This window comes from Caretta caretta, chromosome 10 (assembly GCF_965140235.1).
Source record: "Caretta caretta isolate rCarCar2 chromosome 10, rCarCar1.hap1, whole genome shotgun sequence".
Taxonomy (NCBI): Eukaryota; Metazoa; Chordata; order Testudines; family Cheloniidae; genus Caretta; species Caretta caretta.
Window position 1 is genome coordinate 33,668,809 of NC_134215.1, and position 17,544 is coordinate 33,686,352.

A 17,544-nucleotide genomic window follows, 5' to 3' on the forward strand; every position below is an offset into this window, starting at 1 on the left:
TCCTGAAGCTGTTTTAAAACTAACGTTTTCAAGCCAGCCACCATTTTAGTTCTTGGGGGTTGCGACCCCAGCCATTTCCCGTACTCTGATTCACTTTATTTACCTAATTGAGACGATAAGAGACAGCACCTCTAGCAGGATGGCAATGATGAACACCACAACTGCTGCAGGTGGGGGAGGGGACAAGGCCATCCCATGTTTCAGGAAACAGGTGATAGAGAGTATAAGGAAGACTGTTGTGGACAGGAACACATCCAGGAGTGAACTGAAGGTAGCACTGGCAAACGTCTTCACAGGAGCATTCTTTATTACCTGTTTGGAATATGGGGGGTGAGAGGAAGTGGAAGAAAACATGAATAAGGTTTTCTATTCTGATTACATTGTACTACACACCAGAAACATGTCTGAAAACAAAGGGAAAGAATACATAGCACTTTGCCAGCTCAGCACCTCAACATAAATACTGGATGACCACTGTGAAAGGAATTGGTAATCTCAGTCCAGTTCCTGGTGGATGAGTTCAGATCACAAAAAAAATCATCAAAATTTGCACCCTTGTTCACAGTCATATTTTTAATGGGCTCAAAGAACGTTTTCAGAATGCTAATAATATGGAAAGATTACTGTGACACTGTACCTCAGGGGAACAACCAGCACCCCCATGTTCATCCTTGTAAAATGACTGTGTGGTATCCAATGCAAAGTTTGTCATGTCGGGTATCTTTGGAAGGCTCACGATGCACGGAGCATTATTGTTATAGCAATGTTATAGGTTATAATTTCATGTATGTAGTTATGAGGCTGAAAATGTGTCCTCGGCTTAAAATAAGCCCAGGCAAAAACTCTCCAAGAGCAGAGAGGCAGTTCACACCTCATCAGGGCAGGTATGGGACAAACCCAGCCCAGCCTCACAGGAACAAAGGACGCTGGCCTAGGCAGCAACAAAAGAATCTTTTAGACTCTCAAGGGAGTCACCACCCTTACTTTGGTCAGTTTGAAACTGTGATGAGGTAATGCTCACCTGACTCTAAAGGGAGGGGGGCAAAGCCAAGCCGAGAGGAAGGAAAGGACACAATAAAAGGGAATGACATTTGGCATGCTCTCTCTCTCTTCCACCTACATCTACAGACACCACACCAAGCGACTGAAGCGCTGATCAAAGGGGAGAGCCTGGCTGAAGGACAACTAGCCAGTCTGTGGTGCGACGCATCTAAGTTTGTAAAGGCATTGAAAGTATTAAGATCAGCTTATAATGCATTTTGCTTTTATTTCATTTGACCAAATCCAGCTTGTTATGCTTTGACTTATAATCACCTAAAATCTATCTTTATAGTTAATAAACCTGTTTGTTTATTCTACCTGAAGCAGTGCATTTGGTTTGAAGTGTGTCAAAGGCTCCCCTTGGGATAACAAGCCTGGTACATATCAATTTCTTTGTTAAATTGACAAACTCATATAAGCGTGCAGCATCCAGCTGGCATAACTGGACACTGCAAGACAGAGGTTCCTAAGGTTGTGTCTGGGACTGAAGATATTGGCTAGTGTCATTTGGTTGCACAATCCAAGGAGCAGCTTACATGCCAGAGGCTGTGCTTTAACAGCCCAGGAGTGGGGGTTCTCACAGCAAAGCAGGGTAAGGCTGGCTCCCAGAGTCAAGGACTGGAGTGACCTAGCAGATCACTGGTCCGGATAACACCAGAGGGGAACGTCACAATTACACAAAAAGCATGTAAAGACTAGGTAAAAACGTTCTCAAGAACTCAAGAGGGGATAAAAAGATAGAAAATCACTTACTGCTATGCACAATCTAATTCTCAACCCATATGCATAATGCACAATCTAATTCTCAAATCAATCACTTGGAGAGTGCAGTTGGAGCAAGAGTATCAATCCCAGGACCCAAGGGGCTCTATCCAACCTTCTTGATGGATTTATTTGGCCTCCCCGGCAAAAAAAAAAAAAACCAACCCACTTCTGGCTATCATGATTACAGAGAAAACCTTTTCAGTGAGAGTCTGCATGCAGTTTGAAATAATTACTCAGAGGTGTGAACTCCTTTATCTTTCCTTTTATCAGCCTTAATTCTCAAAACTAACGTTTAGGTGCGCTGTTGAGGTAAACAGCAAACTGAGTAGAGTTTATAGTTCTTGTCCCCATTAAAGTCAGTTTAGATTCTGGATCACAAGAAGCAGCTTCCATAGCAAATATCTTACTGCTGGAAACAGAAAAAGAAGGAACAAATTGTTGGCTTGTATCCAGATGTGCACTGACTCACAAACATGCAAGGCTCATTCTTCTTCATCAGTGTACTAGTTCATAATGGTGTCAAATCCTCAAACACTTATTCAATCTGTACAGGACTAAGGTGCCACAAAGACAGAATGAAATGTTTGCCTGCCATATTTGGTAGTTTGTCATCCTTTACCAAATGCCTGTGTGTAAGAAAAGCCAGGATGAAAAATTATTTAAAATTAATGGCATAAAATCAAAGGTGGCTTCTTTTCTGTGTTTGAGGGAAGATTAAACAAAACAGTGGGTCAAACCTGAATAAATTTTTTTCAGGTTCATGCAGCATTTGAATAAAGCCTAATTTGTACTGCCAGAAACTCTAATGCTTACTAATTTATACACATATCATATAAATCAGAGTTCAAAATTAGCAATGATTCAAGGTCTTCACTAGTCCCATAGGGTCACCAAATCCAATTGTGCAGCCTAATGACTAACTATGTTTTGACATCAGGTTTCAGGTATTTTTGCTAGTTTTTGATATTTCTTTTCACTGAGCAATGTGACCTGCTTTTTAATTAATGAAATTAGAACAGGGAGCATAGGCATTCCACATCATTAGCAAACAACTAACATACATTTCTGAACCAGTTTCAAACAGAGTTGACTGCTAGCTCCTAGATAAATATCAATGAATGGTAGTATCTGATATGAGGGAAAGCTCACAAAGCAGATAAATTAACTTGACTCCTTTTGGAATTCTTTGAGACTTAGGAAGTGTATCTGTAAGATCCACTGTATAGATCTTGGCAGTGGACTTGGATAATGCTGTTCATGTCCTGTTGTGCTTCCCCCAAGGGTACATACTGCTCTCAAATTCTGTGAAGTGATGTATATGCCGGAACTTCCTTAGCAATACATACAGCTTAATATTTTTAAACATATGGCGTAATGAATAAAACAGTTGTAGAGGGAAATACACAAAGCTCCACAAAACCTTTGCAAATACTTGTTCATTCAACAAATTTGAGGAATATTGGCTAAATAGTAAGGTAGACGTTTACATAATTTATTAATATCTTCAAATTAAATTAAACATTCTAGAGGTGACTGAGTCTAGATTTGAGAAACTGGATTATTGATCATGGAGTCAGTGACAGGAAAAGGAGCATGAACAGTGGATTAAACTCCATAATAGAACAGGTAAAAGTAAGCTTTCAGAGAGGGGAAGTCCTTTACGGAAAGTGATCAGCAATTTACATTCTAAAATAGATAACGATATTTCATTTCACACTATTCCAATATAGCAATAAGCTGCAAATTTCTACTTTAGTAGAATATTTGGTGCATGCTTTCAATATGCTATAATTTCAGAAAAAGACAGGTTGGTGAGGGAAATAATGTTTAGTTCAAAAGGAGCCCTAGTGATCCCAAAATAGAAAACTACTACTAATTTTAGAGGAGGGAGTCCTTTACTTTTCTCTCCATATTTATTTCTCCCTCCTTTTTCATTTTTCCTTACTGTTCACTACATGTCAAATGTCTCAGACTGGAGGAGAGATCAATGACAGAAAAATTATTACCTGATGATTTCCTTTCTGGGACAGACTTCTCCTCTAATCCACCCCAACACAGAGGGGTTTTTCAGGTATTTCTAGAATGGCCTCTTTATAGATTAGTGTAGTTATTGTGGAGGAAAAATCCAGTAGGTCTAAACTTCCCAAGTAGGCCTAAAAACCTTTGGTCAAGCTAACTGTGTGTTTAAAAGCATAAGGAGAGGCTGAGGAAAATTCCATTGTGGGGCAGTTACAACAGCACAGCTTAAGAAACATAACCCCACAACTAGAAATTAGGAAAGACCTGTTAACTGCAAAGAACAACCTGTCAATAACAGGAAAAGCTTGTTTTTCTATATCCCAAATAAGGAAAGCTACTGTTAGAGCTTGCACTATATGTCCAATAAGGGAAAATGCTGTTAAAGGAAGTGTGCTTAACAAATTGTGGTTTTCAGCTACATAAACTCCTGTATTTTCTGCTGATGCAGAGCAGCTATGGCTGACTCTCCCTGTATACGTATACTTGAATAAAGGATCCTCAGGCGATTCTGATTTCAAACACAACACGTGGTTAATTTTCCACCACATTATATAAGGCATCACTATTAAGAGTTTTCATGTATCTAATAAGACATAAGTGTTCCAATACAGCTCTGGAAGATTGTGTCCAAGCCCAGGAACCAAGTGGACAAGCATAAATTATTTCTGTTATTGCTGGAAGAGCAGCGCAGTAGAACTGGCAGAGGACAGCACCAGAAATGAAATAATCAAGATACAAAATTTTCCATTTTATTTTAGTCTTCCTCCTGTAAAACCAGGGGTCTTAGTTACTCTGAGCCCAAATGTACAAACCTCAGAGGCAAAAAAAAAAAGCTAAAACATTTTTAAATATGACCTAAAATAGTTATGAATCTTATAGTTTTGTATAGCACACATCACTGTAGTATCAAAGCACTTTTCTATATCTAAATCATAGAATATCAGGAAGGGACCTCAGGAGGTCATTAGTCCAACCCCCTGCTCAAAGCAGGACCAATCCTCAACTAAATCATCCCAGCCAGGGCTTTGTCAAGCCTGACCTTAAAAACTTCTAAGGAAGGAGATTCCACCCCTCCCTAGGTAACACATTCCAGTGTTTCACCACCCTCCTAGTGAAAAGTTTTTCCTAATATCCAACCTAAACCTCCCCCACTGCAACTTGAGACCATTACTCCTCGTTCTGTCACCTGCTACCACTGAGAACAGTCTAGATCCATCCTCTTTGGAACCCCCTTTCAGGTAGTTGAAAGCAGCTATCAAATCCCCCCTCATTCTTCTCTTCTGCAGACTAAAGAATCCCAGTTCCCTCAGCCTCTCCTCATAACTCATGTGTTCCAGTCCCTTAATCATTTTTGTTGCCCTCCGCTGGACACTTTCCAATTTTTCCACATCCTTCTTGTAGTGTGGGGCCCAAAACTGGACACAGTACTCCAGATGAGGCCTCATCAATGTTGAATAGAGAGGAACAATCACGTCCCTCGATCTGCTGGCAATGCCCCTACATATACATCCCAAAATGCCATTGGCCTTCTTGGCAACAAGGGCACACTGTTGACTCATATCCAGCTTCTCGTCCACTGTAACCCCTAGGTCCTTTTCTGCAGAACTGCTGCCTAGCCATTTGGTCCCTAGTCTGTAGCGGTGCATTGGATTCTTCTGTCCTAAGTGCAGGACTCTGTACTTGTCCTTGTTGAACCTCATCAGATTTCTTTTGGCCCAATCCTCTAATTTGTCTAGGGCCCTCTGTATCCTATCCCTACCCTCTAGCACATCTACCTCTCCTCCCAGTTTAGTGTCATCTGCAAACTTTCTGAGGGTGCAATCCACTCCATCCTCCAGATCATTAATGAAGATATTGAACAAAACCGGCCCGAGGACCGACCCTTGGGGCACTCCACTTGATACTGGCGGCCAACTAGACATCGAGCCATTGATCGCTACCCGTTGAGCACGACAATCTAGCCAGCTTTCTATCCAGCTTATACTCCATTCATCCAGCCCATACTTCTTTAACTTGCTGGCAAAAATACTGTGGGAGACCGTGTCAAAAGCTTTGCTAAAGTCAAGGAATAACACGTCCACTGCTTTCCCCTCATCCACAGAGCCAGTTATCTCATCATAGAAGGCAATTAGATTAGTCAGGCATGACTTGTCCTTGGTGAATCCATGCTGACTGTTCCTGATCACTTTCCTCTCCTCTAAGTGCTTTGGAATTGATTCCTTGAGGACCTGCTCCATGATTTTTCCAGGGACTGAGGTGAGGCTGACTGGCCTGTAGTTTCCAGGATCCTCCTTCTTCCCTTGTTTAAAGATGGGCACTACATTAGCCTTTTTTCCAGTCATCCGGGACCTCCCCTGATCACCATGAGTTTTCAGAGATAATGGCCAATGGCTCTGCAATCACATCTGCCAACTCCCTTAGCACTCTTGGATGCAGCGCATCCGGCCCCATGGACTTGTGCACGTCCAGCTTTTCTAAATAGTCCCGAACCACTTCTTTCTTCACAGAGGGCTGGTCACCTCCTCCCCATGCTGTGCTGCCCAGTGCAGCAGTCTGGGAGCTGACCTTGTTCGTGAAGACAGAGGCAAAAAAAGCATTGAGTACATTAGCTTTTGCCACATCTTCTGTCACTAGGTTGCCTCCCTCATTCAGCAAGGGGCCCACTCTTTCCTTGATTTTCTTCTTGTTGCTAACATACCTGAAGAAACCCTTCTTGTTACTCTTAACATCTCTTGCTAGCTGTAACTCCAGGTGTGATTTGGCCTTCCTGATTTCATTCCTGCATGCCCAAGCAATATTTTTATACTCCTCCCTGGTGATTTGTCTAATCTTCCACTTCTTGTAAGCTTCTTTTTTGTGTTCAAGATCAGCAAGGATTTCACTGTTAAGCCAAGCTGGTCGCCTGCCATATTTACTATTCTTTCGACACATCGGGATAGTTTGTCCCTGTAACCTCAATAAGAATTCTTTAAAATACAGCCAGCTCTCCTGGACTCCTTTCCCCCTCATGTTATTCTCCCAGGGGATCCTGCCCATCAGTTCCCTGAGGTTGTCAAAGTCTGCTTTTCTGAAGTCCAGAGTCCGTATTCTGCTGCTCTCCTTTCTTCCTTGTGTTAGGATCCTGAACTCGACCATTTAATGGTCACTGCCTCCCAGGTTCCCATCCACTTTTGCTTCCCCTACTAATTCTTCCTGATTTGTGAGCAGCAGGTCAAGAAGAGCTCTGGCCCCTAGTTGGTTCCTCCAGCACTTGCACCAGGAAATTGTCCCCTACACTTTCCAAAAACTTCCTGGATTGTCTGTGCACCGCTGTATTGCTCTCCCAGCAGATATCAGGGTGATTGAAGTCTCCCATAAGAACAAGGGCCTGCAATCTAGTAACTTCCACTAGTTGCCGGAAGAAAGCCTCATCCACCTCATCCCCCTGGTCTGGTGGTCTATAGCAGACTCCCACCACGACATCACCCTTGTTGCTCACACTTCTAAACTTAATCCAGACACTCAGGTTTTTCTGGCAGTTTCATACCGGAGCTCTGAGCAGTCATACTGCTCTCTTACATACAGTGCAACTCCCCCACCTTTTCTGCCCTGCCTGTACTTCCTGAACAGTTTATATCCATCCATGACAGTACTCCAGTCATGTGAGTTATCCCACCAAGTCTCTGTTATTCCAATCACATCATAATTCCTTGACTGTGCCAGGACTTCCAGTTCTCCCTGCTTGTTTCCAAGGCTTCTTGCATTTGTGTATAGGCACTTGAGATAACTTGCTGTTTGTCCTGCTTTCTTAGTATGAGGCAGGAGCCCTCTCCTTTCGTGCTCTCCTGCTTGTGCTTCCTCCTGGTATCCCACATCCCCACTTACCTCAGGGCTTTGGTCTCCTTCCCCTGGTGAACCTAGTTTAAAGCCCTCCTCACTAGGTTAGCCAGCCAGCTTGCAAAGATACTCTTCCCCCTCTTTGTTAGGTGGAGCCCATCTCTGCCTAGCACTCCTTCTTGGAACACCGTCCCATGGTCAAAGAATCCAAAGCCTTCTCTCCGACACCACCTGCGTAGCCATTCGTTGACTTCCACGCTTCGATGGTCTCTACCCAGGCCTTTTCCTTCCATGGGGAGGATGGACGAGAACACCGACTTGCGCCTCAGACTCCTTTATCCTTCTTCCCAGAGCCACATAGTCCGCAGTGATCCGCTCAAGGTCATTCTTGGCAGTATCATTGGTGCCCACGTGGAGAAGCAGGAAGGGGTAGTGATCCGAGGGCTTGATGAGTCTCGGCAGTCTCTCTGTCACATTGCGAATCCTAGCTCCTGGCAAGCAGCAGACTTCTCGGTTTTCCCGGTCGGGGCGGCAGATAGATGACTCAGTCCCCCTGAGGAGAGTGTCCCCAACCACCACCACCCGCCTCCCCCTCTTGGGAGCAGTGGTCGTGGAACCCCCCATCCCTAGGACAGTGCATCTCATGCCTTCCGATCGGCGGAGTCTCCTTCTGTTCCCTTCCCTCAGATGTATCATCTAGTCCACTCTCCGCATTAGTACCTGTGGAGAGAACATGGAAGCAGTTGCTTATCTGTATCTGCACTGCTGGTACATGGACGCTCTGCCCTTTCTTCTTCTGGAGGTCACATGCTGCCAAATTTCTTCACTGCTCTCCTGTCCCTGCTGCGCAGCCTGCTCTGAATCTTCAGAACATTGTGCCCGAAGAAGCATATCCTGACATCATGCCTTAAAAGTAATTGGGATCTTATTTGGCTGGAAGGAAGAGCTACATGTCCCATTGGAAATCTGAGCTTCTTGCTTTGCCAGTAGTCTACAAACCTCATTATATCTATATGGGCATGGGATATCAGTCATTAAACCTTTTATTTACTAAAGATTCAGCACTGCATATCCCAAGACTATTGTAATTTTGAGGGGAATGAAATATTTTGAAAATACTTTTTCTGCAACCTGTGAGGAATATAAAGAACATATGAAGCTGTGAAGTTGGTGACAGTATTATCCACACTCATTTGGAATATCTGCATAATCCACATGTTGTTTTGACATTTGAGTAATGCACTCATTTTAAAAATCACACTGATAAAAAACCCTTAGCCCTGTAACACACTATTGCATGCTATTTATCTAGGGTTCTTATATGCCCACATCAATTTAGCAATCTGAGGGCCTCACAAAATTATGATAAACACACAAAGATGTAGCTCAGGGGCTGGCAAACTTTTTGGCCTCAGGGCCACATCGGGTTTCTGAAATTGTATGGAGGGCTGGTCAGGGGAGGTTGTGCCTCCCCAAACAGCCAGGCGTGGCCCGGCCCCCATCCCCTATCCGAGCCCCCCTGCTTCTCGCCCCCTGACGGCCCGCCCGGGACTCTTGCCCCATCCAAACCTCCCTGTTCCCTGTCGGCCCCCCTGGGGCCCCTGCCCCAACCGCCCCCCCCGGTCACCTGACCACCCCTGGACCCCCTGCCCCTGACTGCCCCCCGCTGCCCCATTCAACCTCTCCTCTCATTCCTGACTGCCTCCCAGGACCTCCGCCCCGTCCAACCACCCCTTCTCCCTGACTGCCACCGAGATTGCCCCCTGCTGCTCCATCCAACCTTCCCCCTTCCTGACTGCCCCCCCGGGACCCCTGCCCCATTCAAGCCCCCTGTTCCCCACCCTCTGACTGCCCTGACCCCTATCCACACCCCTGCCCCCGACCACCACCCTGAACTCACCTGCCCTCCATCCAACCCCCCCGCTCCCTGCCCCCTTACCGTGCTGCCTGGAGCACCGGTGGCTGGCAGCGCTACAGCTGCGCTGCCTACAGCACCAGGACAGGCAGCCGTGCCACCTGGCTGGAGCCAGTCACACCACCGCGCCAACACAGAGCACCGGTTCAGGCCGCAGCTCTGCAGCTGCGCTGCCCGGCAGGAGCACACTGCCCAGAGCATTGCGCCGGTGGCACAGTGAGCTGAGGCTGCAGGGGAGGGGGAACAGCAGGGGAGGGCCTGGGGCTAGCCTCCCGGGCCAGGAGCTCAGGGGCTGGGCAGGAGGGTCCCACGGGCCGGATGTGGCCCATGGATCATAATTTGCCCACCTCTAACGTAGTTACTGCTCTTTCCTCTTCTCCTTCCATTTGGAAAGTACTGAATGTAGTGTACTATATATGGCATGTGTAAATATTATTACATATGTACACACACATAAATACATGATGTTATTAATGTCCAGTGCTCTATCGTGGTTTATAAACAGCAGCAAATATTTACTACCAGTTAAATTTTGTAGGCTTGAATTTTTTCCTTGTTTCACTCAATTTATTGACAAGAGCAGGTGCAATACTAGCATCTGAGAAATAACAGCTTATATCTATTACTTAAGCATCCACACTAGCAGAAATTAAATGTAAATTCTCTCCTTAGTATCGTGACACAGCTTTTACTCAAAGATAGAGTGAGAGTTTCAGAATGCACTAAAAACACATTTATGCTTAATTGTATTATAAGGTAAACTAGAGATGTCTGAGGGCTTGTTTTTACTACCACGCTAAATTGGCACTGCTGCATTGATGCAGCAGAGCTGATTTAGCGTGTTTGGTGAAGACACATTACGTCAATGCGAGAGTGCTCTCTTGTTGACTTAATTACTCCACCTCAACAAGAGAAGGAAGCTATGTCGGTGGGAGAAAGTCTCCCATTGACATAGCATGGTGTAGATGCTGCTTTAAGTCAAAGTAAGTTATGTTGCTCCGGGGGGTGGTTTTTTCACACCCCATGAGCGACATAACTTACATCGACTTAGGCAGTAGTGTAGACAAGCCCTTATTTATTAAGGATGAAATTACAAGAAGATAGGGACTGTGGCCAAGGACAATGCAATCATATGGTACAAGAATTAAGGAAGAAATATCCCCATAGGATTTCTTTCTTACCAGTGATAGAGGGAAGGCTGGGGGGAATGGGATGGGGGACTTAACTCTGACATCTGAAGTTGATATTTACTAGTAAAGAATTCCTGGGTACCAGCTGATGTCAAGGATGCTAAGATACTTGCCATGTCTGAAAGTGGGACACAATGTAATAAAAAGACAAAAAATTCAGGACACTAATATTTGGTAGTGCAGAATTCTTAAAATGATGTGGAGTTCTTTAACTAAAGTCTTCTGTACTTCCGATTTCATACTGCAGTAGTTTTATGTAATTTACAACGAGATGAAAGCACGTTTGCATGAGGATGGGATAAACTTGGGACTGCAATAAGTATTAGAGAGCCAAGATCCAATTTTGTGAGTTTTCTTTCTGTAAGTTAAGATATTTGAAAAGGCAGTAAGGAGCACTTGCCTTCCACTATTATCTGATTACAGAATTGTGGCTTGGTGAAGGCTAAATCTAAATATGAAAATGAAGGTACAGTAGAACCTCAGAGTTACAAACACCTTGGGAATGGAAGTTGTTGGAAACTCTGAAATGTTTGTAACTCTGAACAAAATGTTATGGTTGTTCTTTCAAAAGTTCACAACTGAACACTGACTTAATACAGCTTTGAAACTTTACTATGTGGAAGAAAAATGCTGCTTTCTCTTCATTTTTTTAGTAAATTTATGTTTAACATGGTATGGTACTGTATTTGCGTGCTTTTTTTTTTTTGTGTGTGTGTCTCTGCTGCTGCCTGATTGCGGATTTCTGGTTCCAAACGAGGTGTGTGGTTGACTGGTCAGTTTGTAACTCTGGTGTTCATAACTCTGAGGTTCTATTGTATAGTATAGAGTCAACAGCTGAAATGTATTCTGGTCCATTTTTACTGGTGAATGAAAATAGAATGCCAGAAAGAATGTAATTTTCAAATCCTGGAAACTGATCACGACAGGTGAACTAAACTAAGGTGGTCATTTCTCAGTAGTTCTAAATATTAAGTCATATTTGACACTCCATGATCCCAGTCATCATTGCAATAAAATTTGCAAAAACAGTGAGATAATTATTTTGGCTCCTATAACCTGTACAGAAAGACTGCTGACACCCAGCCCAATTCAGGGGAAAACGCACCTCTTCTTGATAGCTGGTCCTGTAAGCCATCTCCAAGTCCCCATCCAAGAAGTTCAGGCTCAGCTTGTTAATAGGTGGTTTAAAGAAATAGTCTTTCATCAGGCTAAAGAGAAAAGAGAGACAATGTGAACAGTTTTAAAAGGAGTTCACTTACTACAGCGGGGTGGGCAAACTTTTTGGCCCAAGGGCCACATCTGGGAATAGAAATTGTATGGTGGGCCATGAATGCTCACAAAATTGGGGCTGGGGTTCAGCAGGGGGTGCAGGCTCTGGCTGAGGGTGCAGGCTCCAGGGTGGGGCCAGAAATGAGGAGTTCAGAGTGTGGGAGGGGGCTCTGGGCTGGGGCAGGGGGTGGGGTGCGGGCTCCGACTGGGGGTGCAGGCTCTGGGATGGTGCTGGGGATGAGGGGTTTGGGGTGCAGGAGGGTGCTCTGGGCTGGGATCGAGGGATTTGGAGGGTGGGAGGGGGATCAGGGCTGGGGAGGGGCATGGGAGGAGGCTCAGGAGTGCGGGTTCGAGGGCGGCGCTTACCTCAAGCGGCTCCCAGAAGCAGCGGCATGTCCCTTCTCCGGCCCCTATGTGGAGGCGCAGCCAGGCGGCTCTGCACACTACCCCGTCCACAGGCACTGCCCCTGAAGCTCCCATTGGCCACGGTTCCCAGCCAATGGGAGCTGCGGGGGTCATACTTGGGGGGGTGGCAGCATGCAGAGCAGAGTGCCCTGGCTGCCCCTAGGCATAGGAGCTGGAGAGGGCCATGCCACTGCTTCTGGGAGCCACGTGGAGTGGTCCCCAACCCTGCTTCCTGGTGGGAGCGCCAGAGCGGGGCAAGCCCCAGACCCTGCTCCCTAGTGGGAGCTCGAGGGCTCGATTAAAATGGCTGGCAGGCCGGATCTGGCCCGTGGGCTGTAGTTTGTCCACCCCGACCAACAGCATCACTCTGCATTCTTAAAGTAAAAGATGAAAATTCCCCAAAAAACATTTATAAGAAAAGGAAACACTTCACTACAATAAACAAACAAATAAACAAATACAAACAAACAAGAGAGACTCTTAAACTCTCAGGAAGACATTAAAAGCCTTTCAAAAACTTTCGAACCATAGGAGAACTGAAGAAATAAATGTCCCCAGATCAGCAAACGGTATACATTAATAGCTGCCAGACATTGACAGATACAAGAGACACAGCCTTTTTTTAACTGAAGAATATCAAATATCAAAAATGGATAAATTGTTGAAAAAAGTTATTAATCAAGTTTTTTTCATTTCAGGGAACAGTACTTGCTTGTCACTGCCTTCAGAGACTAATAATAACTCTGCACCTTCCCAGGATCACACAACAACAGCACTTGACAATCCAGGCAACCAGGTAAAGGAATCTGAGACAGAGCTGGAGAGCTCAGCCTTGTTTCTGAGACAGAAGATCCAAAAACCTTTGGTAGAAGAGCCAAAGGCACTGATGAACAAAAAGAATGACATACTAGAACTGATGAGCCTGGCAGCAGATACAAGGAATATTTGTGCACTCTCTCACCTTTTCCTCCCAGTGCCTGGTGGAGGAGAAGCATACAAGAAGCCTCAATTCTGATTCAGTAGAAGGGCTTTTCTGAGCAAGAGATGGAACACTTTGAGGTTACAATGGATGTAAACAGATTTATGGCAAAAAAGAAAAGGAGTACTTGTGGCACCTTAGAGACTAACAAATTTATTTGGGCATAAGCTTTCGTGGGCTAAAACCCACTTCATTGGATGCATGCAGTGGGAAATATAGTAGGAAGATATATATACATAGAGAACATGAAAAAATGGGTGTTGCCATACCAACTGTAATGAGATCAATTAATTAAGGTGGGATATTATCAGCAGGAGAAAAAAAACTTTTTGTAGTGATAATCAGGATGGCCCATTTCAAACAGTTGACAAGAATGTGTGAGTAACAGTAGGGGGAAAAGAAAAGAAAAGAACTCTTGGGGTCATTTATCAAATCTGATGCCAACTAGATGAAGATGCTGAAGGATCCCATGGAGCTGATCTCCACTTCTACTGTTTTCTCTTGCATTGCTTACTCCTCTGCTGCTGACAAGGAAGTGTTCTGGAAGCCCCAGAAGCACAAAGTCAATGGCATAAGATAACAGAAAGGAGATTTTTCTATTGAGATGGAGGACGAGTCAATACCAGATATCTGGCCAACGACTTGGTACCAAAGTGCTTTTAATGTGTCAAGTTTTTAAGGTCAGCTTTCAAATGTCAAACCACAATCCTTGACTGGATCTCCAGAGAAAGACGAGAAGACTTCAACCACAAATAATGGTGATGATTTTAGTTCATTATCTCAGCCCTTGCTATGTACTGAAAGCATTATAGGAGGCACCAAGAAAATGACAAGTTACACTCTAACCAGATCTCCTCCTCCTGGGTTGTTAGAGCTATTTGTATTGAGCTGTCCATGAAGACCCGGGCATCCTTGCAGAGGCTAGCAGGGATTTCAGACACTCATCTGGCATTCTGATATGTCAGGGTGACATTTTGGCAAAGCACACTAAGGCCAAATTTCCAATGTATGAATATTATGAGCTTTTTTGGGTGGTTGGACTTTCTTCCTCCATGAAATCTTAAAAACAAAAGAAGTCAGAGAACGTAATTTCACTTCAAGAAACAAAGTGTCAAAAAAGCCAGAACGGAGAATAGGCCTCAAAGCGCCAAAGACTAGGGTCTAGTGGAATGAAGCACCAAGTCCAGTTGACTCTAAACAAGGTCAGGAAACAGACTCAGATATCATAGAATCATAGAATAACAGAGTTGGAAGGGACCTCTGGAGGCCATCTAGTCCAACCCCCTGCCCAGAGCAGGACCAATCCCAACTGAATCATCCCAGCCAAGGCTTTGTCAAGCCTGACCTTAAAAAGTTCTAAGGAAGGGGATTCCACCACCTCCCTAGGTAACGCATTCCAGTGTTTCACCACCCTCCTAGTGAAAAAGTTTTTCCTAATATCCAACCTAAATCTCCCCCACTGCAACTTGAGACCATTACTCCTTGTCCTGTCATCTGCTATCACTGAGAATAGTCTAGATCCATCCTCTTTGGATCCACCTTTCAGGTAGTTAAAAGCAGCTATCAAATCCCCCCTCATTCTTCTCTTCCGTTGACTAAACAATCCCAGTTCCCTCAGCCTCTCCTCATAACTCATGTGTTCCAGACCCCTAATCATTTTTGTTGCCCTTCGCTGGACTCTCTCCAATTTTTCCACATCCTTCTTGTAGTGCGGGGCCCAAAACTGGACATAGTACTCCAGATGAGGCCTCACCAATGTTGAATAGAGGGGAACGATCACATCCCTCGATCTGCTGGCAATGCCCCTACTTATACATCCCAAAATGCCATTGGCCTTCTTGGCAACAAGGGCACACTGTCGACTCATATCCAGCTTCTCATCCACTGTCACCCCTAGGTCCTTCTCTGCAGAACTACTGCCTAGCCATTCGGTCCCTAGTCTGTAGCGGTGCATTGGATTCTTCCATCCTAAGTGCAGGACTCTGCACTTGTCCTTGTTGAACCTCATCAGATTTCTTTTGGCCCAATCCTCCAGTTTGTCTAGGTCCCTCTGTATCCTATCCCTACCCTCCAGCATATCTACCACTCCTCCCAGTTTAGTGTCATCTGCAAACTTGCTGAGGGTGCAATCCATCCCATCATCCAGATCATTAATGAAGATATTGAATGAAACCGGCCCCAGGACCGACCCTTGGGGCACTCCGCTAGATACCGGCTGCCAACTAGACATGGAGCCATTGATCACTACCTGTTGAGCCCGACAATCTAGCCAACTTTCTACCCACCTTGTAGTGCATCCATCCAGCCCATACTACTTTAACTTGCTGACAAGAATACTATGGGAGACCGTGTCAAAAGGTTTGCTAAAGTCAAGGAATAAGACGTCCACTGCTTTCCCTTCATCCACAGAACCAGTTATCTCATCATAGAAGGCAATATGCCTGTTGTAATGCCCTAACTGCTTCCTGCATGCCTCTGGTTTCTATTAATCAAATAGTGTTAGGAAAATAGAGATTGAAGGAAATTACCTGTGTAGTTAAACAGGAATCTAGTCAATGAAACAACACTAAAAGGATGAAGTGGTATGAAGAAAGGAGCTTCAAGTGAGCTGAACTGCGAAGGGTGCATATTAGGGTGCTCCTCTGCAGGCCACAGCTAAAAGAGACCTTAGAATGCACTGAAGTGCACCATAGATACTGTCATGGCTGGGATATGAGGAACAGTTACCAGTACCTCAGAGAGTTAACATTTTTAAGAGCTGTCAAGGCTGATTCCCCACTCTGGCACTTCGAACAGCTACTAACAGGGATTTTATAGCTAACTGGCTAGCTGGGTGTCCATAAAAGGGAGCCTCCGCCCCCATTAATTTATTACAAGAGCTGAGAGAGTTCTTGCTGACCTCACACTGGAAGTAGAAATCTCAAGAACGTGAGTCTTTAAAGAATTAAGCTTAAGCATTTCATACTCTACCGTCTTGTTTATTCCGTTTTACTTTCTTTTAACAACCACAGTATTGCACATAGAGTACTAACAAACATGGAAGAGCCCCATTTCTGTAACCGTATTAGTAAAACTAGACCTAAAACTCAAAGTAATAGTACATTGTTCACCAAATATACAACACAGTTCTTGGTAAAGCTCAATATAAAACAATGCAACATTTACTGTAAAAATGCAGAACTGTCACTTGCTTCAATTGGAGCATAGTAATTGTGCTCTGGTAAAAATGCTCAGGATACAGTAATCTGTGTCAAATGACACCATACAGCTCTTACATGAACAAAATATACTATTGTCTTGCTTACTGCACAGAAGATGGTACTACAATTGTCAACTTGAACATTGGAACTGTTCATAGCACAAAGGTCTCAAATGCATTAACAAGAGTTAGAACTGGCATTGTTGTGACAGAGTGAAGACCGCAATTATACCACAAGGACAGGGTTCTTATAACCCTATCCCAGATAAACCAACAATCTTTCAGCAGTTCATTACTGCTGAGTTCACATCAACATTTAATCAAAGCACAGTTCTGATGCCATTATTTCAAAAGCCAGGTGTCTGCAAGCTGACAAACCAAAATACATCTTGATTCTTTTGTTATATGAGAACTCACATTCACAATTCCCTATTCAGACAGAGGAGAATCCTGCTCATATAACAGTTTTATGGAGACTAACAATATCCCTTTCACACAGTGGGGGATCTGTGGTGGTTTCTCGATAAATTCCTATCAGTACATACAATTTTATATAAAGATATATTAAAATGGATGAACTTTTCAATTGGGTGAGCCAGTTTGTATAGGGCTATGTAATCAGCGAAATAATTTCTAGAAAGTTACCATTATGTATACTGAAAAGGGATGTTTCCTTTGTGATGGCTGTTAGGATATAGATATTCAGGCCTGTTTGCAAAGGCCTATACTTTAAGAATTTAGGTATATGTTTATCATTTAGCTAGTTATAGAGGTATAAAAGAAAGAATCAAAATCACTGTCTGACTGTATAAGGCCTTTTCTCACTGTGACAGTCTGAGGCCCTATTCTTAGGCTAAGGCCTCTGGCTAAGCAGCAGAGGCAGCCATAAACTGGGAAAGCGTATGGTCATATCCTTACATTCCAAACTAGTCACATTGAAATATGG

The 17,544-nt window shown here is 44.2% G+C and overlaps 1 protein-coding gene across 2 annotated transcripts in view; it reads right to left on the minus strand.

The window, feature by feature from the left end:
- Nucleotides 1–17,544, minus strand: part of ADCY9 (adenylate cyclase 9) — a 189,905-nt gene that overhangs the window by 43,414 nt on the left and 128,947 nt on the right. For both annotated transcript variants that reach the window (XM_048866624.2, XM_048866625.2), the window contains exons 5-6: nt 11,852–11,954; nt 104–312 (exon numbers count right to left, since the gene is read on the minus strand). In XM_048866624.2, coding sequence (XP_048722581.1) covers nt 104–312; nt 11,852–11,954 — 312 coding nt within the window. The remainder of the gene's footprint in view (nt 1–103; nt 313–11,851; nt 11,955–17,544) is intronic.